An 18,073-nucleotide genomic window follows, 5' to 3' on the forward strand; every position below is an offset into this window, starting at 1 on the left:
AAATAAGTTCGATGAATACGTTTTGTTGTTGCTTTGAGTTACGTGAGTTTATGTATAGGTTCATGCGTGAAAAATAGTGCATTGACACATTTTTTTGGCTAACTAAACGTAAATTCATCGCAGAACGACCCATCACTAGCTACTTATCCGTTGCTATGGAAAGTCTTTCTCTTGATAGAAACGCGAGTCTACAGCTCGCGCCATGCTCGGGTAGAAGACATGTCGAGTGGGAAAGAAAGAGCTTTGTCGTTTCTTGGTAGAATAGAGATAGAATCGCCATGCTAGGCCCGCTGGAGTCAAGAGAGCCTACTAGGTTTTTAGTTTCACTACAGATACTTTTAGAAAGACCATTATCAAGTTGCTCATCTAAAGTGTTTTAACCATCATCGTGCTTAGGTGAGCTGTAGCCTAACTTTTTCGACCGGTACTCCAAAATATCAGCCTGTTATAACCTATGAGGTCAGCCCAGCATGTTTATGTTTCTCATTTCATTTCACATAGGTACCTAATTATCTATCCACCATCTATTATTATTATACCCCTTTTACATTGTCACCTCATCCACAGTTCTTAAAAAAAAAAAACATTTCACAATTTCCTTAACATAACCTAAAAAACTGATTAGATAATGTATATGTAAACATATGGCTGTAAATTAATGTCAATAAAAACTGAATAATCTTGTGATAAATTCCAATTTCGTGATGGCAACATAAATAATGACTAGGATTGCTAAGCTGGTGGCACACATACAAATTAATTCATAATAGTTTACCTGCGTGTGTGGTTGTGTGCGTGGCGGCCATATTGAAATGGTAATGCGGTTTTACTTTTATAATCTTCACAGTTCACACTGCTGCCTTTAAAGGGTTTAGCAGAAATAATAGAGTTTGATTTCCTCATTTTGTATAACATATGCTAGTTTTAAGGTATTTATCTATGGGCCTTTGATGCCTGAAAATAAAGATGATTTGATTTGATTATTTTTATGACTTGAGCAAATAATATTGTTTCTGGCAATTTTAATAATAAAGTCACAAAATCATAGGTTTTTTCGCTGACTAGAGTTGGCAGGTATTTGGTAATTCATACTTTGCATAGGTACTTAGGTACACTTGCCTAAAAAAAGCATTTTCTATGGTTTATCTACTTATTTAGTTATTATTAGCCTCTTTCCAAAAAAAAAATGAGTAGGTAACTGACATAAAAATATTTATTGATTATAGTTCGGCCATTCAGAGAATGCGTTCCTGACACGTCGCGATTGAACTGACGACGTAACTTTGCAATGGCGTTGCAGTTACGATAAAAATATTTTTGCTGGTTGTTTACCGTTTTAACAATTGAGGAGCATTAAAACAACATTATTATATCAATAATCAATGAATGTTATTACGTCGTCAGTTCAATCGCGACGTGTCAGGAACGCATTCTCTGAATGGCCGAACTATAATTAGAAGTACCTAGAAATATAGCTGTCACAACGATTTCCCTAAATGCAGATAGGTATTTTTTCCTCTTTTGCGGCACTGATAAGACATGATACCTATCTATTAGTGTATTGCATAATTTTGCAAATTAATTAATTAAGTGATCATAGAGTACCTATAGGTATACCTTATTCGTATAATAATAACGTAGTATAATTTATCTGTCCATGGAAGTAGCATATTTAGCTAAGCTAAGGGTGAGCACGGAAGGAAAATTAAGTCTGATGGTAAAGTACCTATTGTTCGATAATCTTTTCTTATGACAGAACCTTAAAAGAACTTTAAACTCAATTCTTTACTGTAAATGGAATGCCAACTATAAAACAGAGTAAAAGGTAGCTGCCTGTCTATACATATATTACACAATATACGTATAATTACTCAATATGGATAAAAACTCAAACTATTTCCTTAGACGCTAATTATAAAATGCATAAGGACAAAGATTCTCAATATGTCTGACGGTTAAGGTCACAAAAATGTAACATTGACTTGACGGTTGACACGCCCGCGCTCACACCGACACGTCTTGTACAAACACTCACCCACACAGCGGCGCGCGTGACGAAACGCGCTGTGACGTCACGGACAGCACGCGAACACACCCACACTAGCACGTGCGCACTGCGTCCACGTGACGTATTCACGCACACTTACGTAGATGTAAACAAAGTGACGTAAAGATGTGACTCACACAGCGAGCTTGCCGACGCACACTAGCCTCGCTCTTGTGATTAATGTAAACAAATCGGTCGCGATCATAGCTCTTGCTACACGCACACTTACGCCGTCACAAAAGTGGGCCATCTGCGGGCCTAGCATGACCGCCATAGAAACAGCTTTTGTCTACCGGAGAATCGACAAAATGACAGATTGAAGAAAGATTTCTATCGATCCGAGCATGGCGATGTTTGACATCGAGAAGAGAAATGTTTCTTTTCTTCATCGACATGTGTCTATCGCGTCGAGCATGACGACTATATTTTATCTACTTTTGACATTTGGGAGTAGATATAACTTTCTATATGAAATGTCAAATACTCTACATCTCATCGGACCTAGACAAGAGTAGACAAGAATATTATTATAATTTTAAGTTCTCAAATAGCATTTACAAAGTATTTCGGGGTCCTACCGTCGTCATGTGGTCAGTATTTATGCTGAGAAGAATCAGTGTAAAGCTCAAAGAACGAGCTATACGAGTGTTAAGCCTCTCGACATCGAAAACGTAAATGTGCAGAGATGGTGCAGTATTTGTGCCAGGAATCTGTCTCCTATATCTCAGGGTCTGCCTGTTCTTGTCAATGTAAGTACCTACAGTCTATTTTATTTTGTTGTGCTTTCCAATTGTTATCAACCAAAAATATGACAAAGTTTTCGTCCTTATAGATAAGGTTTAAATATAGAAAAATCTATTCACTTCATTTATTATTGTTTCTAAGATTATTTTGTCTATTATGTAGGTATTGCCCTTCATTGCAAGAAAATGATTAAACAGAAGAAAAATATTTAACAAAGTCTAATTGTTGCAGGTTCTTTGCTCGGGTCCTGCTTAGGTCATTAACAACATTACTAACCACTGTTAGCAAATTTTTTAAACAATTTGTTTTTGCAATGAATACAAGGTTAGTATACCTAATATTAGATATGACCTCTATTTCAGATTGTAGATACTGAGTGCAAAATACTGAACATAAATGCCAATTATCGTGACAGAGTTCATAAACAATCAATTTTCAATAGTTCTCTCATTAAGAACGAACTGCGCAGGCTATATGACTCTAGAATTGGACAGTTTTATCTGCTAAGAAAAAAATTACATTTTAAATAAACAACCATTATGATTTTAATATTCACATTCTTTATTAAATAATATAATTTCAATAATTTATAATTTGTAAACTGAAGGCCCAGCTGTCATTTAGCATCCTTTTTTTGTAATCTGAAACAAGAACACAAAATTAAATTATCATTCATTTTCAGGGGATTCTAGTTATGCATTAGGGTCTTGGCTCATGACACCAATAATAATGCTGATAATGTATCAGTATCAGTATGTTATTCTTTTATAATACTGTAAAAACTCTTTACCAAACACAGTTATTTCTTTTTGCAGGGTGCCTATGCTACAAGCTACAACTCTTCCCGAGGAAAGGCAGAGAGAGAGAGACACACTAATGACCTTAGTGGTAGCTTACTACAAGCTGCAACTCACAGAAGAGCAACTATTATGAATATCTTTGTATATCAACAGTTCTTCAAACCATACAGACAGAATTGAGTTGCTGGGGAGTTTGTTCCACCGCTTCTGCTGCTGATTTTCAGCCTATTTTGAATAAATGACTTTATCTGTAGCCTTAATTTTATGTAAATAAACCTTTACCTCTGTGTAAATGATTGTCTCATTTTATTTTTTATCTTAAGAGTTGTTGCTTATATTATATCACACAAGCAACAAATAGGTACTATAATTATTATTGCCATAATTATATTTTGAAAACAAAGCATGACAGTTTTGCTAGAATGAAGCCAACAAGTCTGGGGAACTATTACTAGTAAATGAATATTATTTAAAGACACTTACTAATAGAATATTTCTTGTGTCAGCATTGTATGCCAAGAACTCGTTCTTTTTCCATATTTTTTCAGCAGCTTTTGAATACTGACCCATTCTTCTTTATCGTGGCCTTCTTTTCTCAATGGATCGCGATACTATCTTCTCTGTTTATTAGATGGGACTTCGTACGCTGTAAATAAACAGTTTTTGTAACGGCGAAAGTAAAAACACTTCGGGCAATAATATAGGGAAGCAAGATAACAGTGAGGAACACATTGAACTGTGCATGGCAAAGTGTTCATCAGACAATGCCACCGATCACCATTTATTGAGATTATTATGTTATTTTCCTTTGTTCTTTTCATCGTATGTATGGATAATTAATTATTGTTCGTTTAGATTAATTACACACAACTATTGGAATAATCAGTACTTTATTTATTTAATCACAAAATCTACTTACTTTTTCCTTGCCGCAGTAGTCACCAATATTAAAAATCAACAACTTAAATTAATATGTAAAATCAACAACAAGAATCGTTTTTTGTAAACAAACAAACATCAACCCATAGCATCAACCATTTTAGTTCCACAGATAAGAAATAAGTTCGATGAATACGTTTTGTTGTTGCTTTGAGTTACGTGAGTTTATGTATAGGTTCATGCGTGAAAAATAGTGCATTGACACATTTCTTTGGCTAACTAAACGTAAATTCATCGCAGAACGACCCATCACTAGCTACTTATCCGTTGCTATGGAAAGTCTTTCTCTTGATAGAAACGCGAGTCTACAGCTCGCGCCATGCTCGGGTAGAAGACATGTCGAGTGGGAAAGAAAGAGCTTTGTCGTTTCTTGGTAGAATAGAGATAGAATCGCCATGCTAGGCCCGCTGGATACTATACCGTCTGTGTATCTATAGTATAGATATTTATTGATACACAAACACAAATAGAACGGCTTACTGTTCTATTTCTACTTATTTATTTACGTAATAATAATAATGTAAGTAGGTGATGAACTCGTTTTAATTCGTAATCATAGTGTTGCCGTTTTCCTTTCCGATTATATCCTTACTCCGTTAATACTTTAAGTTTTTTTTTTGTTATTTACCTGTAAATAATTATCTCTACATTTGTTTGCTGGCTTGTAGATAATAAAAATAATCAGGATTATTTTTTTCGTGGAACTAGGATATATTCCGGAGTGGCTTTATAAGCCACTCTACCTACACAGATGTCGGATAAGTCTCTATTTATTTTAATAACGAACACAATGGTGAATACAGTTATTATTCCTATATTTCTGTTAGTAGGGGGTATAATGGCTTATCCCTGTACATTTTAAAATTAAAGCAACCTTAATAACAATTTTAAAAAATGGCGAAAGCTTCCAATTTCCACAACAAAGAACAATAAAAACCAACGGAATACAGATAGCGTTATAAAAAAATTAAAATAAAAATCACAATACAGTCGCGGACAAAAGTTATAACCGGCTGAATGTGAAACAAGTACAGTCGTAAATAAAAACGAATAGCGCGCAGCCCGACGCGTACTGTTATTACTCGAAAATTTATGGCATTTACCCAAAAATTACCAGTTCCAGCCACTTTATGACGCACTGAACTCCGGCAATAACCATCCTTTTCTATATAATATTCCAACTTACTACGTAGTTATTAACTAAAACACGTTTTTTTTTCTTAAAACCAAAGTTTTTTACATCAATTTATTTAAGCTATAATAATAATCTCGGCATAAAAATAAAGAAACATTAGGCTTTTTTGTTTTTCGAATCGTGTTTGTTATAACTTGGGGCATAACTATAAATATGAGGAAATATGAAGTCGTTTTACCGAATATAAAGTCGTGAAAGCCGTTGTATTTGTAATTCTAAACCTAACAACTTTCTAAAACATCGGACATCCTCGAAATGAGTTCGAACATTAATAAATTCGTTAAATATATGTCTTTCACATCGGTAGGCGAAATATGTGGGCAATAAAATTCCAATTTATGTGTTGATTTGATAGTTATGTTTATTGTAAAGAACCTTAAGCAAATGGATCTCATCATGCATATTTTGAACGAATAATTGAGATTTTGATGGCATACACTGTATACATCTGTATTTTTTTGTCAGAAAGGAGAGAAAATCTTCACTTAATTTGTTTATCATAATATATTTTTTTTAATCATTTCATTTTAGATTACTTTTGAAGGAATCATTATTTTTATAATTTATTTTTTAATAAGCATTAAAACGCAATAAAAATCTTTGCACTACTGTCAAGCTACCTACTAAACCAAGTCACACGAAATCCGACACAGGTACACTCACTAACAAACGTCACTAGTCACAACACGTCACTAATCCGCCAGTACTGAGCGTAACACCTCTGTGCTCGAGCGTACAGCTGTAATTTGACCTGCATAGATCTAGGTCAATAGCGGGGTCAAGGCGGCCGCCATTGTTAACTCGCCAATCAACTGTAATTATACGTAATTGTGTTATTACTATGCTGATCTGTTTGATAAGGGAATTATCAGTTTACCACCTACGGAATTTATCAGACTGTTAAGTATGTCCAGCGTTGGGATGGGCCTTACAACTAAACTTTTCACAACTCCAAATCTAATATAGTAATAATAAAAAAGTGTATGTGTCGCCATTTCATTAAAGTTCGGCCCACAGACACATACTCACACTCCCGGATAAAAAGTAGCCAATAGTCTTCCTCGATAAAAGGACTACCTATCTACAACTGAAAGGATTTTTGAAATGAGTCCAGTAGTTCCTTAGGTGTAAATACATAAGTACATTGATATAAAGAAGACTTGATATTTCAGAATAGTAAGTTTCTGTAGCTTACAGTAGGTAACGAAATGGGCTAATCTGGGAAGATTTTATTTTATAATCCTTTCACAAAAGTGCTCGTTAGCGTCTTTTTCATAAGGTAGCTGAATGCAAAACCAGAATAATATAAAAGCTGAATACGCTTTTATTACAAGACTATTCAACAAAACGAAACGCTAAATAGTAGCCAGTTCTATATTTCTTTCTTATTTTGAGCTTTAAATATATGTAGGCTCATGAATTTATTTCAATATGTCGTGAAAAGCATAATAAATAATAACTGATTAATTTATTTATTTTATTTATTTATTTGAATCAGGCATCTAAGGCCCATAGAAAAATACAATACACGAATATTATAACATTAAAACATACACTAATACATATTTTATTTATGTAACTTAAAAAACTAATGCACACGAAGTGTCGGCGTCGTGTTACGTTTAAACGCAAACACTCTCATTGTAATTGCCTTCTGACTAAAATCAGGATTTAAACTGTGTCTACCTTAATCGGTCCTCCATTCATCACTTATCCAAGAAAAAACAATAGACAAAATATAACGAAACTAAAGACTACATCGGTTGTAGTAAAACCAAAAGTTATAGATTATCATTCTGATAAGTTCCTGATAGGCTTTATAGACTTGGGTACAGACCTGACAGGGAGTGGATGTAAGTATGACGTCTGACAGAGAGGAATGGAAGAAAAAGACATGTTGCGCCGACCCCAAATGACTTAGGAACGGGGCAGGAAGATGATGATGATGATGAGGCTTTACAGACTTTATCAGTAACCTGGAACCTTTTAAATTGAGATTTGCGATATCTATGCCTCTTCGATGCTCAATCGATGATGTACGATGGAAGTACTTTACAATCACAACATACCTTGCTGATATACGAGTCACTCGTATAGTTGTGTGACTAGCTCCTAGTGGTAGCCATTCACCAAGTAACGGCAGGCCAGTTAGTCTGGTTTGCTGTGAGGCCGACAAGCCTTTGATTTCCTGATGCTTAGGTCTGTATGCGTCTTTGTTCTGTACGGTAAAGATGGCGTGACTTATTTGTAAAGCAGTACCTTGAACCTGTGATTCAACCTCTGTTCTACTGCAATATTATTTACTTCAGTAGCAAGTAAAATAAATTTTAATTTCTGGCCATTTTCATTCGTAAAAAAAAATATTGACGGTTGTTACAATTGAAACCCCAAAAATAATTACATCATCCTCCTCCGAGCTTTTCCCAAACCATGTTGGGACCGGCTGCCAGTCTAACCGGATATAGCTGAGTTCCAGTGTTCTTTTTTACAAAAATATATATAATAAATTAAAAAATTGCAAAATCGTAAGTAGTTATTATTCAACGTCCTAGACTCCATACTCTGATTGCATGGCACTTCCTCAATTAATTCTGAACGCAAGGGATCCTGTTCTTATTATTGAACGTGACCGTACGCGTGTCCGTCGCATCAGCATCGACCACGTTCCAAATTTGAATGTAATTTGCAAACGCCGCCATTACGCTAGATGAGATTTTTTACATAACCAAAATGTACTGATTTCCATTTCTAGTTTTGACACGCACAGCGGTTTCTAGGTTCTTACGTACCTACTTGTGTATTTTGGCAATTTTGATGAAATCTATAGTTTCTTTGAAATTGCGTTTGCGAATGCGCCTTCGAAATAAGTAGGTAGGTACATCCTTAGCGCATGCTGCCTAGTGCCTATCTTGACTTTTATGAAGTCACTTTTCTCGATGTTCATAAAACTCTAACTAACAGAATACTATATTCAGGCAGCAATAATTATTAATTTAACAAACCATTGATCTTTGATATGAAAAACGCCTAGCCAAGTCGTAAGTTTTTGTTGTCAGAAATAATCCTGAGTGATGCGATACCCCGCGATGATAAGCGATAAATTGCGACGCAGTAAAAACGCCCTGCCAACGCAGCTGTGCTAACAATTTTATTCAACTTTTTTCGCAGCAAAAACCATTATTTATCTCGAGAGTTAGTTCTACCTTCAGGAACAACCCAAATTCGACCGTAAAGCTTCTAAATGTGGTTTTAACTAGTATTGTTCGTCAAACAAATGGCTTAGGTGGCAATAGTTTTTTTCTTCGCCATTTTGTCGCTACGATCGATTTCGTTTTCGATTTATCGCACCGAATACTCGAGTAATTGATTGTGTTTTCAATAAAAAAATATTCAATTCGTTCTTGATGCTGATAATCAATAATTGACTTGGTGCGTTCAACTCAAACCAGTCGTTTAAATTACATTTTTTAGATTTATTTAAAATGATTGTAAATTATTGTTGTGTTCGCATTGGACATGCGTATTGTTACGAAAGATTTTATTATCGATATTGAGTCAGTTCCGAAGCATTTCGTGCAAATTAGGCCAGATGCATTTGTGCGTAGTAAATTAGGTTAGACACACTTCGATGGGACGTCAACGAATTTGCAGAACTACTTGATCCATTTTAAAACTACCTTCTCTTAGCAAAATATAAGCGTGAAATATAAAACACTCTCCTTCGAATAGAGAACCTCGTTCTTCTTTGAGACCTGTAAAAAATGGCATTCCTTCATTACGAAACAATCAGAATCATATTTTTTTTAACAACCTAAATATCACGCATTTTAGTGAAAGAAAAAACGCTTTATAACATTGCGTTGAAAAAAGAAAAAATAGAGCTGCGAAACAAAAAAAAAGTTGCACAAAAGCAAAGGAGTTCGAATTTCAAAGCCTGACGAATCGTAATCGATTCGCTTTAGAACTCAATGCTCGATTACTCGGCTCCAACAATTTCGTACTACCGAATCTATTCAGTCCAATAACTAGGGTGCCAGTACATTGTGATCGAATGCACTTGAATCAGAAGTCTTTTTCCGTGTTCGTGAGAACGTTAAATTAGTTTGGAAACCAGAGTATTATATAATTTGGTCGTGGAACTGTTGAAAATATCGTGAACCGCAGCTCTTGGTATTATTTTTGTTTTTTTAGCTTTGCTAGAAGCTAAAAATTGCCATGTAGACCTGATTAGTGGTAAGCCACGCACCGTTGGTTGTACACAAATTGCAATTTTTTACGCATTATTCAGTTAGACTTGACAGATATATCTACAAATAAACCTGCACGTGAGTTCCGTGGTGATATGTATGCAATACTTAAATTAATTAGGTCACCACGAATTAAAATAGAATGTTTATCCTTTAAACAGGTTGATTTCAAAAATATCCTCAGGATATGAACACTTAAGTTCGTTACGTTCAAAATTTAACAGCAAACCCGTAAAATATTAATGGCAGTCAGTTATTTTGTAAACTGTTGCCGCTCTAATGGGCTATTTACAAAATATTAAACAGTTTTGGAGTCGTTAAAGTTGATGCAAATATACTTTCTAATATGTTTTCCGCGGTAAGTCGGTAGGGACTAGCTCTATGGTATTTTAGGAACAGGTATAGTCGCCATGCCATCAAAGTTACGTTTCCATTAAAATAGTCGTTTAATATCTTTCGTTTTGCTTCCATGTTAAATTGAAATTCGGTAAAAAGCTGGAATATCTGACGGTTTCTTTTCACCAGTTTTTGCTGGTACACTGAACTGTAGTAAATTGGTATCCGAACGCACGTTATGGAACTATATAGGTACTATAAGATATTGTGATGGCTGGTCTCAATAAGTTATTATTGCTTTAGCGTAAAAAAATAACATACAATTCTTCCAGATCCTATATAAATCATATCATCTACTTAGCTAATGTTATTATGCTGAAAATGCGTAAACTCTGTCAAATCTGTGAGCATAACTTTAACCACTTCACTGTCCACGATGCAGACGCAATAGATAAAAAACAATAAACAATCGGTGTGTATCACAATATGACTCATGGGACAGGGAAGTTAGAAATCTCTAATGATGTTGATGCCATTTTGCTTATAAATGATGTTAATTGTTGCAGGTTTCCATTTGAGCGGAGTGGTGCGCGCGCCCGCCGCGGTGCCACCATGCTCCGAGCCGGAACGGTTATACAGGGTCACTGTCTCCTTCGACAGGTAACTACACATTATCATGTAAATACATTAATACACTATGAAAAAAAAACTCGTGGTGGCCTAGTGGATAAAGAACCAACCTCTCGAGTATGAGGATACAAGTACCAATGCAACTTTTCTAAGTTTGTATGTACTTTCTAAGTATATCTTAGATACCAATGGCTGATAAAAAGGTTAAGGAAAACATCTTGAGGAAACCTGGACTATTAAGTCTGAAATCACCAACCCGCATTGAGCAAGCGTGGTGATTAATGCTCAATCCTTCTCCGTGTGAGAGGAGGCCTGTGCCCAGCAGTGGGACGATAAAAAGGCTGTTACAGTACAGTACACTTTATGAAACTACACTACGTAATACCACGAGCTAAGGGTCAAACAAGAAAAGAGGTCGAATAACAAAAAGGGTCTTCCAAAATCAATCTTAGTCTGAGCGAAATTAATAGTTCCTCACCATCAGCTTACAAGAAAACAAAAAGGTTTACATAGAAAGGGTCACAATGGCTCTACTATTGTTTATGGTAAAAGGGCACTTTTTACCAAAAGGCCGATGTACCCGCATAATGGGCATTGTGTAGAAAACTTTGTCACTTCCAATAATGGCGATTGTCGTTTACTTTATGACGGTATTCTAAGCAAAGCTGTGGGACTTTTGGAAATATGTCATGGATAAATAAACTTGTGAATACTGAGATAGCTTAAGATTATAATCGTTATTCTGAGTAACGAGGTCGTCGGAGATTTTTTGCGTTAGAGATATCGGTTTTAGCTTTTAAATAGCTGAAGTTTACATAGCTTTTACAAAACGTTGCCTATCTGGTTTCCTGCATTTTGAATGAAGAAGGTGTCATAATAAGATCCGCATCCTCTTTTAATCGCAAGAATTCATACTGATATACACAACAGTTTAAGGGGTATTTATTCTAACTCTCTTGTAAAATAGGTTCGGCAACTCTACATCTATACTCTGTCCACTAATATGCCCTTTGTCCCTTTCACAGGTAAACTCACTTCTGGGCATATTGTTCGATCTGCTAACATCTAAAATCAGCTCTATTTCCCTTTAAATAAGATTCAAAACGACCTGTAACATTCCGCAGATGCAAGATCACAGGAGTGACGTGCAGCTGCGAAGCTCGCGACATCTTCTGGTGCCAGCACGTGGTGGCGCTGGCGCTCTACCGCATCAGGAACGCAGACTCCGTCAGGCTGAGGGTTCCTATATCAGGTGAGGGAGAATGAACTTTATTGTTGAAAGGTTAGAGGTGTTAGTCCCTTGAAGGAGGTAGTGTACCTTGCAATTTACACATCTGTATTTTGCCAATTGTGTCAGGATTAGTGTAACAGGAAATGTTAGTTTAATTCTGGCACAAATCTTAACTAACTACTGTTACCACCAAATGGATAAAACAGTATTGAGTAGACTACCTACTATTTCAAATACATAATTGTAACAAAATAATAAAATTGGATAGGAAATTACAACCAATCCATGCTTTATAACGAAGTTTATCGACCAATACACCTTGATCAAACGACCTTCTTAGTATAACAATAAAATAGCCGCTGATAATGAAGTTACTTCTTCCAGAAACCCTCCTCCAAATGGACAGGCAACAGCTGCAGAAGTTCGTGCAGTACCTCATAGCGGAGCACCACACGGAGGTGCTGCCCACTGCACAAAGGCTAGCTGATGAGGTCCTGCAGGCCAGGTCTGCGATCAACAGGATCTGTGGAGCACCTGACCCGACGGCCGGCCCGCCGCCCGACGCTCACCATGCCTGGCACTTGGATGAGCAGCAGGTGAGGATGGTGTGGGAAAGTAAAGGCTTAGGGGACGAACAAGAACTAAAAAGAAAGAGGGGTAAAAGTAGCGGTTGTAGAAATACATATTTTATGAGATATGTTAAGTCAAAAGGGGGACCATACCTATGTGAAACAATTGGCCTTACGATGCTTAGAAATGCAGATGTAGACTGTGCTATTACAACTCACCCTTGGTATATCAAGGTTGCCTTCTTCGCAAACGAAGTTTAAGATCGGACATCGGCTTATTCATTTATTTCTCTCTTTCAGGTCTGCGAACAAGTGCGAGCATACTTATTACAGGGGACATATTACAATGCAAATAAACAACTTAATTCATTATTTTCTAAGGTAAGTTCACATCCTGTTCTTTACCTAACACCACTCAACCAAATTCTCCCTTCTCAATAAAGATCTTTCTTCTAGGTTAGGGAGATGCTTCGTGCACAGGATTCGAACGGTCCTCGGATGCTGATGCTGATGACAGAACAGTTCCTATCAGACCCTCGACTACTGTTGTGGAGGAATCAGAACACCCCCATGACAGAGAAGTGTAGACAGTTGTGGGAACAACTGGGCGCGTTGTGGGTCAGCATAGTGCTGGACCCTGGCAGCAATAAGCACCATAGGATGCAGTGGAGGCATTTGTTAGAGAAATGGTCCGCTGTAGAAGTCTGTCCTACTGAAGATCCGGATTATAGGTCGTTTCCATTGGTATGTATTCTTATGTTCATCGATTGTTTTATTATGTCCTCGAGTCGTATTTTTTTTAATACTGGCTGGTATTTCTTTAATCCTTATTGATCATTGACAGTTTTTATAATTGATCTTTTATCAGGCCTTATTTTACAACTATTGTACCTCTAGAACTCTTGCATCACTAATGTTTGCACTTCACTTGACAGTACGCGAGAGAAAGGGAACGAAACGAGAGGGATCGAGACAGAGACCACAGGGACAGGGACAGAGAGAGGCACCGCGACCGAGAGGAGAGGGACAGAGAGAGACTGCGAGAAAGAGAGGAGAGGGATAGGTGGGTTTCATATGCACTAACCTAGAAACATCATCATTTGTATTTAAAATGAGAAGATTAAATAGGATTTAAAAAATAATCTAATTAATAATTATTATTTTTTTTACAGAGAAAGACATAGAGAAAGACAGAGAAGAGATATGCATTCCCATTCAGAGAGTTCCGACGAAGAATCTAGGCCTAATAAGTGAGTTCTCTTATAACTACTAAACTAACAAAGTCCTAAAAGAATTGAAGACAAGAGCTAGCATTCCAGACATACTTAGCTAGCATAGAAGATTATCCAGATAAGAATTAAATTCAAAATTATTCAAAATTCAAAATTATTTATTCATCAAAAAAGAATTACAATAAAGTTTGGCAATGACCCTCAAACTAAGCTACAGCCTGTGTCTTGAGGGTCCGGAATTAATATTAACATGAATCCGAATTAATATAAACGATATGTTGTTCACAGTTATGAACGTGAATACAGGAGAGCAAGCAAGAGACTAAGACTAAACAACCAAAGACCCGCGCCGCAGCTCACGCCACGGACTGTTTTTCATAAGTAAGTTTTATCTTTTTGCTAATTTCAAGCTTTTATTTTGATCATTAGCCCAACTAGAGAGTCCAAGCTAAGTTTCTATCTATGTAGAAAGGACATTGTTCAATTTTGGCCTAAGAACCGATGTGAATATAAATTATACTATAATTTTTATTTATTTTTATATTGTTTGAAACATATTTTAGTATTCCACGGACACTTCAAATAAATAAATTCCAAATAAAAAGTAGGGTCACAATTATTGATGCCTTATAAAATGTTTCCGTCAGTCAGTGCTGCCAGTTTCGGAAGTTTTCGGGATTTCGGTAAATACGGATCGAATTGAGAACCTACTTTCCGAAGTCGGTTATTAAAATTAGTTGGTAACACTTTATTCATTTAAATACCTAAACTGACTAGCTAGAAAAAAGCTAGTATTCTGTATAATGTTTTAAGATGGTTTTGAGCGAATCGCGAATTTCTAGCTTGGCATTCGAGTAGGATTATAGTTTTCGTAATTGGCAACACTGGTGTACTTCAGTCAGTTTGCTAGAAGTCAGTTTGATTGGTTTGATTGCTTTGCGACTATCGTTTCTTTTGTGATTTTCTATGCGTTTCATGGTTTTATTCTAACAACTTTGGCTTGATTACGGACTCCGATTAGATTGCGTACTTGGTAGACTCGGCTTTGTGTAAAGAACTGGATTTTACTAGCATTTTCGGATATTGCTCTGTCTGTGATCGAATTTAGTTATATTATAATTTCAACAATGGATGCAGAATATAGAATATATTGTATAAATTGTGGATCTGCTGGAGGTTCTTTGGTATTAGAAAACGAAGATATACTTCGTTGCATACAACAATGGACTGTTCCCCGTATGGTAAGTGGTCTACGAAAGTGTTTTTCTAATTTTGATAAGAATGTTACTACCTACTTATGTTTTCATAAGCACACAATTTCTCGGTTTTCAAATCAATTGCCACAATTGCAAGTTACTTGATATTTACTAATGATTTTTTGTATTTATTATTACAGGTTGAAGCTCATGACCTTATATGTACGACGTGTTGGTCTGAAGCAGTCGAGCATAATAAGATGCAATGCACTGTTGGACGCAATTGTGTACTTTGTAAGAAGCTCCTACCATCAGGCATACTGTTGCAATTGTATCGTTGGGCGTAGAACAGTGGGCTGTTGTGCCCACATAATGACTATTATCTGGTATTTAAGCTGGGCGAGATACCAAAGCTCAGTTCTTAGATATATTATTGAGAAATATTGATGATTAAAAACCTTTAATTGAATATAAATATTGTTTTTATTGCACATCCTCGAAAACCTCTTTCATTGTTATTGGTAAACCTTACTTTAACTGTTAAATTATTTTGTGTGGTAATGACATTTTTAGTATGGTCTGTGCCTTCTTGGTAATAGACCGCGGGTTCGATTCCCGCCTTATGGCATGTAGATAGCTAGGTAACTGTCTAATATAAAAGTAGTAACAATCATTTAAATAAATAATTCTCTATCGTAATAATATCGATATTTTATGAGTTGTGGTGAATGGAACTCTTCCATTTTGGATACTTTTGCGTTTTATCACAAATCCAAAATGGATTCACTATATATTAAGAAACGTAACGTTGAAAGCAAAAGCGTTTAGGTAGTTGTTTTTCATAAAAATTCTAAGCATTTATGAAAACTAGTCACACGCCCCGTCTTCGCACGGTGGCAATGTAAAACCTTGGTGTAAACCTTCCTCTTGACCTACTCTATCTATTAAAAAAAATCGCACCCAAATCCATTGCGTAGTTTTAAAGATCTAAAGCATTCATAGGGACAGACAGAAAATGCAACTTTATAAAATGATCATTGTCAAAGAATTATCTTAAACTTGACTATTTACTATCTCTTTTCCTAGTATCTAGTAGAGTAGTCTTTTCCTAGATCTAGAAGAGAACATATAGAGCTGTACATAGTATTGTTGATTTTTTGTATAGTGTAGTTTGATAATACTACTCTGATATTTCACGCAAGCTTGGTTATTTTTTATTTATAACCTCAAAATATTAACTTTTTTCGTAATTATTTTAGTTTCCTGAAGTGTCCGTTCGTGAAAACTTATTTCATAGGATTCCATATAATTTTAAGAGTTTATAGAAGTCACTTTCCATTCGAACGGTTCTTAGGCAGAACATGTATGGAGCCGGAACAATGTCCTTTACATATATTTGTTACCAGAAATATCGAGCAACTGGCTTCTGCCAACGGGTTTAGCGTCCCATAAGAACAACTTCACCCACCCAGAACAAGATTTTTTCACTTTATATGAGGACTTAGTAAACGCGCTAATCTCAGAAACCACTTGGCTGATATGAAAGTCTTGCAGCAAAGCTTGTCTTAGATAGCCCATTTATCAAAGAAGGCTTTTAGGGCAATTTTTATCCGGGTGCTTGAAGTGAAACTGTTGGCCTACTATTTGACACTTCTGAATCTTTCTACTAGTTTCTACATTGTTTTTCTTTAGACTTATCTATAATCTTGATCTCCCCAGGGCGTTAGACGCGGTAGACATATCGTGGGAGAACGAGCACTTGAAGAATATCCTGGGCAGCGACGAGTACAGCGACCCGGATAAGCCGGGCAAGCCGGGCAGTTCCACCACCACCACGCTGCAGCCTTATCCTAAGTTTAATGACGATGGACAGCCCTTGTGGCATGGTGAGTCACTAATGTTTCCTTTGAGAAGTATTTAGTAGAGAAGAGACTGCCTCGTTGGTCTAGTGGTCGCAAGCGCGACTGCTATGACTGAGGTCTCGGGTTTGAATCCCGGGTTGAGCCGAAATCGCTTTGTGGGTTTTATAAACTTTCACAAAGCAGCCCGTAGTCTGGAATTCGGTGATTGATTATCCCGTGCATTGGAGAGCAAAGTTAAAGTCTGTCCTCGCCTGATCTCTCTCCGATAGTGTCGGATGTACCATCGGGCGCAGAGAGTGAAGGAATAGTGAGTGCACTTGTGTATGCGCAAATGCTTGTGCACTATAATATGTCCTGCGCAGCTGGGTGATCTCCTTATATGAGAAATGCCGCCGAAATTGGCTTTGGACGTATTATTATATTCTACATGTCTATATGTTAACATGAATCTGTAATTTCCAGAGCACTTGCCGGTGGTGGGCGCGCGCATCGAGGCGCTGCGCGCACACGGCCGCGCGCCCGCCGCGCTGCGCCTCGCCGTCAGCGCCGCCCGGGCCATGAGGCATCGACAGGTTTGTGCCTCACCTCATGTTCCTTTAAAGACCAACTCTTTTATGTACGGTAGACTGCACATCAGTGGTAACTGTCAAGCACCTCAACTCAATAGTAATAAGTACGATTTTCCTATAAAACTGTTACCACACCTCAAGTTTGTGGCGTAGGTACATTAATATCAATATGTACAAGATGCCAATGTTTACTAACAAAGTAAGTGAATCTAGTGTGAAAGTCATTCTGTCTGTCTATCGCGATTTCACAAAATAGTTCTCTCTGCAAAAGATGGAACTGCTTGGAATTAACTAGGGATCTATGCGGAATATAAGATATTTGACTGCATGTTTTTTTTTGACAGGACTGTCCTAAGTGCTCATGCTTGAAAATATTAGTTGGAGGACAAGTCACATAAATTCTCAAAAATCAAAAAAAATCAGAGCTCTTTATTCTCTTTGACGTTCTGTGAATCATATAACTTGATATCTGAATC

At 36.6% G+C, this 18,073-nt stretch overlaps 1 protein-coding gene and 2 long non-coding RNA genes across 4 annotated transcripts in view; 2 read left to right on the plus strand and 1 right to left on the minus strand.

Moving 5' to 3' along the window:
* LOC124638352 (zinc finger SWIM domain-containing protein 4-like) overlaps positions 1–18,073 on the plus strand; it is a 74,046-nt gene that overhangs the window by 46,116 nt on the left and 9,857 nt on the right. Inside the window, exons 2-11 of the mRNA XM_047175294.1 lie at positions 10,875–10,968; positions 12,063–12,190; positions 12,554–12,765; positions 13,039–13,119; positions 13,195–13,482; positions 13,674–13,801; positions 13,911–13,988; positions 14,259–14,351; positions 16,886–17,052; positions 17,491–17,600. Coding sequence (XP_047031250.1) covers positions 10,875–10,968; positions 12,063–12,190; positions 12,554–12,765; positions 13,039–13,119; positions 13,195–13,482; positions 13,674–13,801; positions 13,911–13,988; positions 14,259–14,351; positions 16,886–17,052; positions 17,491–17,600 — 1,379 coding nt within the window. The remainder of the gene's footprint in view (positions 1–10,874; positions 10,969–12,062; positions 12,191–12,553; positions 12,766–13,038; positions 13,120–13,194; positions 13,483–13,673; positions 13,802–13,910; positions 13,989–14,258; positions 14,352–16,885; positions 17,053–17,490; positions 17,601–18,073) is intronic.
* LOC124638353 lies at positions 2,488–3,658 on the plus strand. Its single transcript, XR_006985357.1, has 3 exons — positions 2,488–2,796; positions 3,023–3,115; positions 3,607–3,658. It is a non-coding gene; the product is annotated as an uncharacterized LOC124638353 (long non-coding RNA).
* LOC124638355 lies at positions 3,378–4,638 on the minus strand. 2 transcript variants are annotated; one of them, XR_006985360.1, is made up of 3 exons: positions 4,511–4,638; positions 4,075–4,237; positions 3,378–3,432 (listed from the first exon to the last, which is right to left on the minus strand). It is a non-coding gene; the product is annotated as an uncharacterized LOC124638355 (long non-coding RNA). The 2 variants fall into 2 exon arrangements; XR_006985359.1 differs by lacking the exon at positions 4,511–4,638 and having other exon boundaries at positions 4,075–4,504.

This window comes from Helicoverpa zea, chromosome 17, assembly GCF_022581195.2.
Source record: "Helicoverpa zea isolate HzStark_Cry1AcR chromosome 17, ilHelZeax1.1, whole genome shotgun sequence".
NCBI classification, from domain to species: Eukaryota; Metazoa; Arthropoda; class Insecta; order Lepidoptera; family Noctuidae; genus Helicoverpa; species Helicoverpa zea.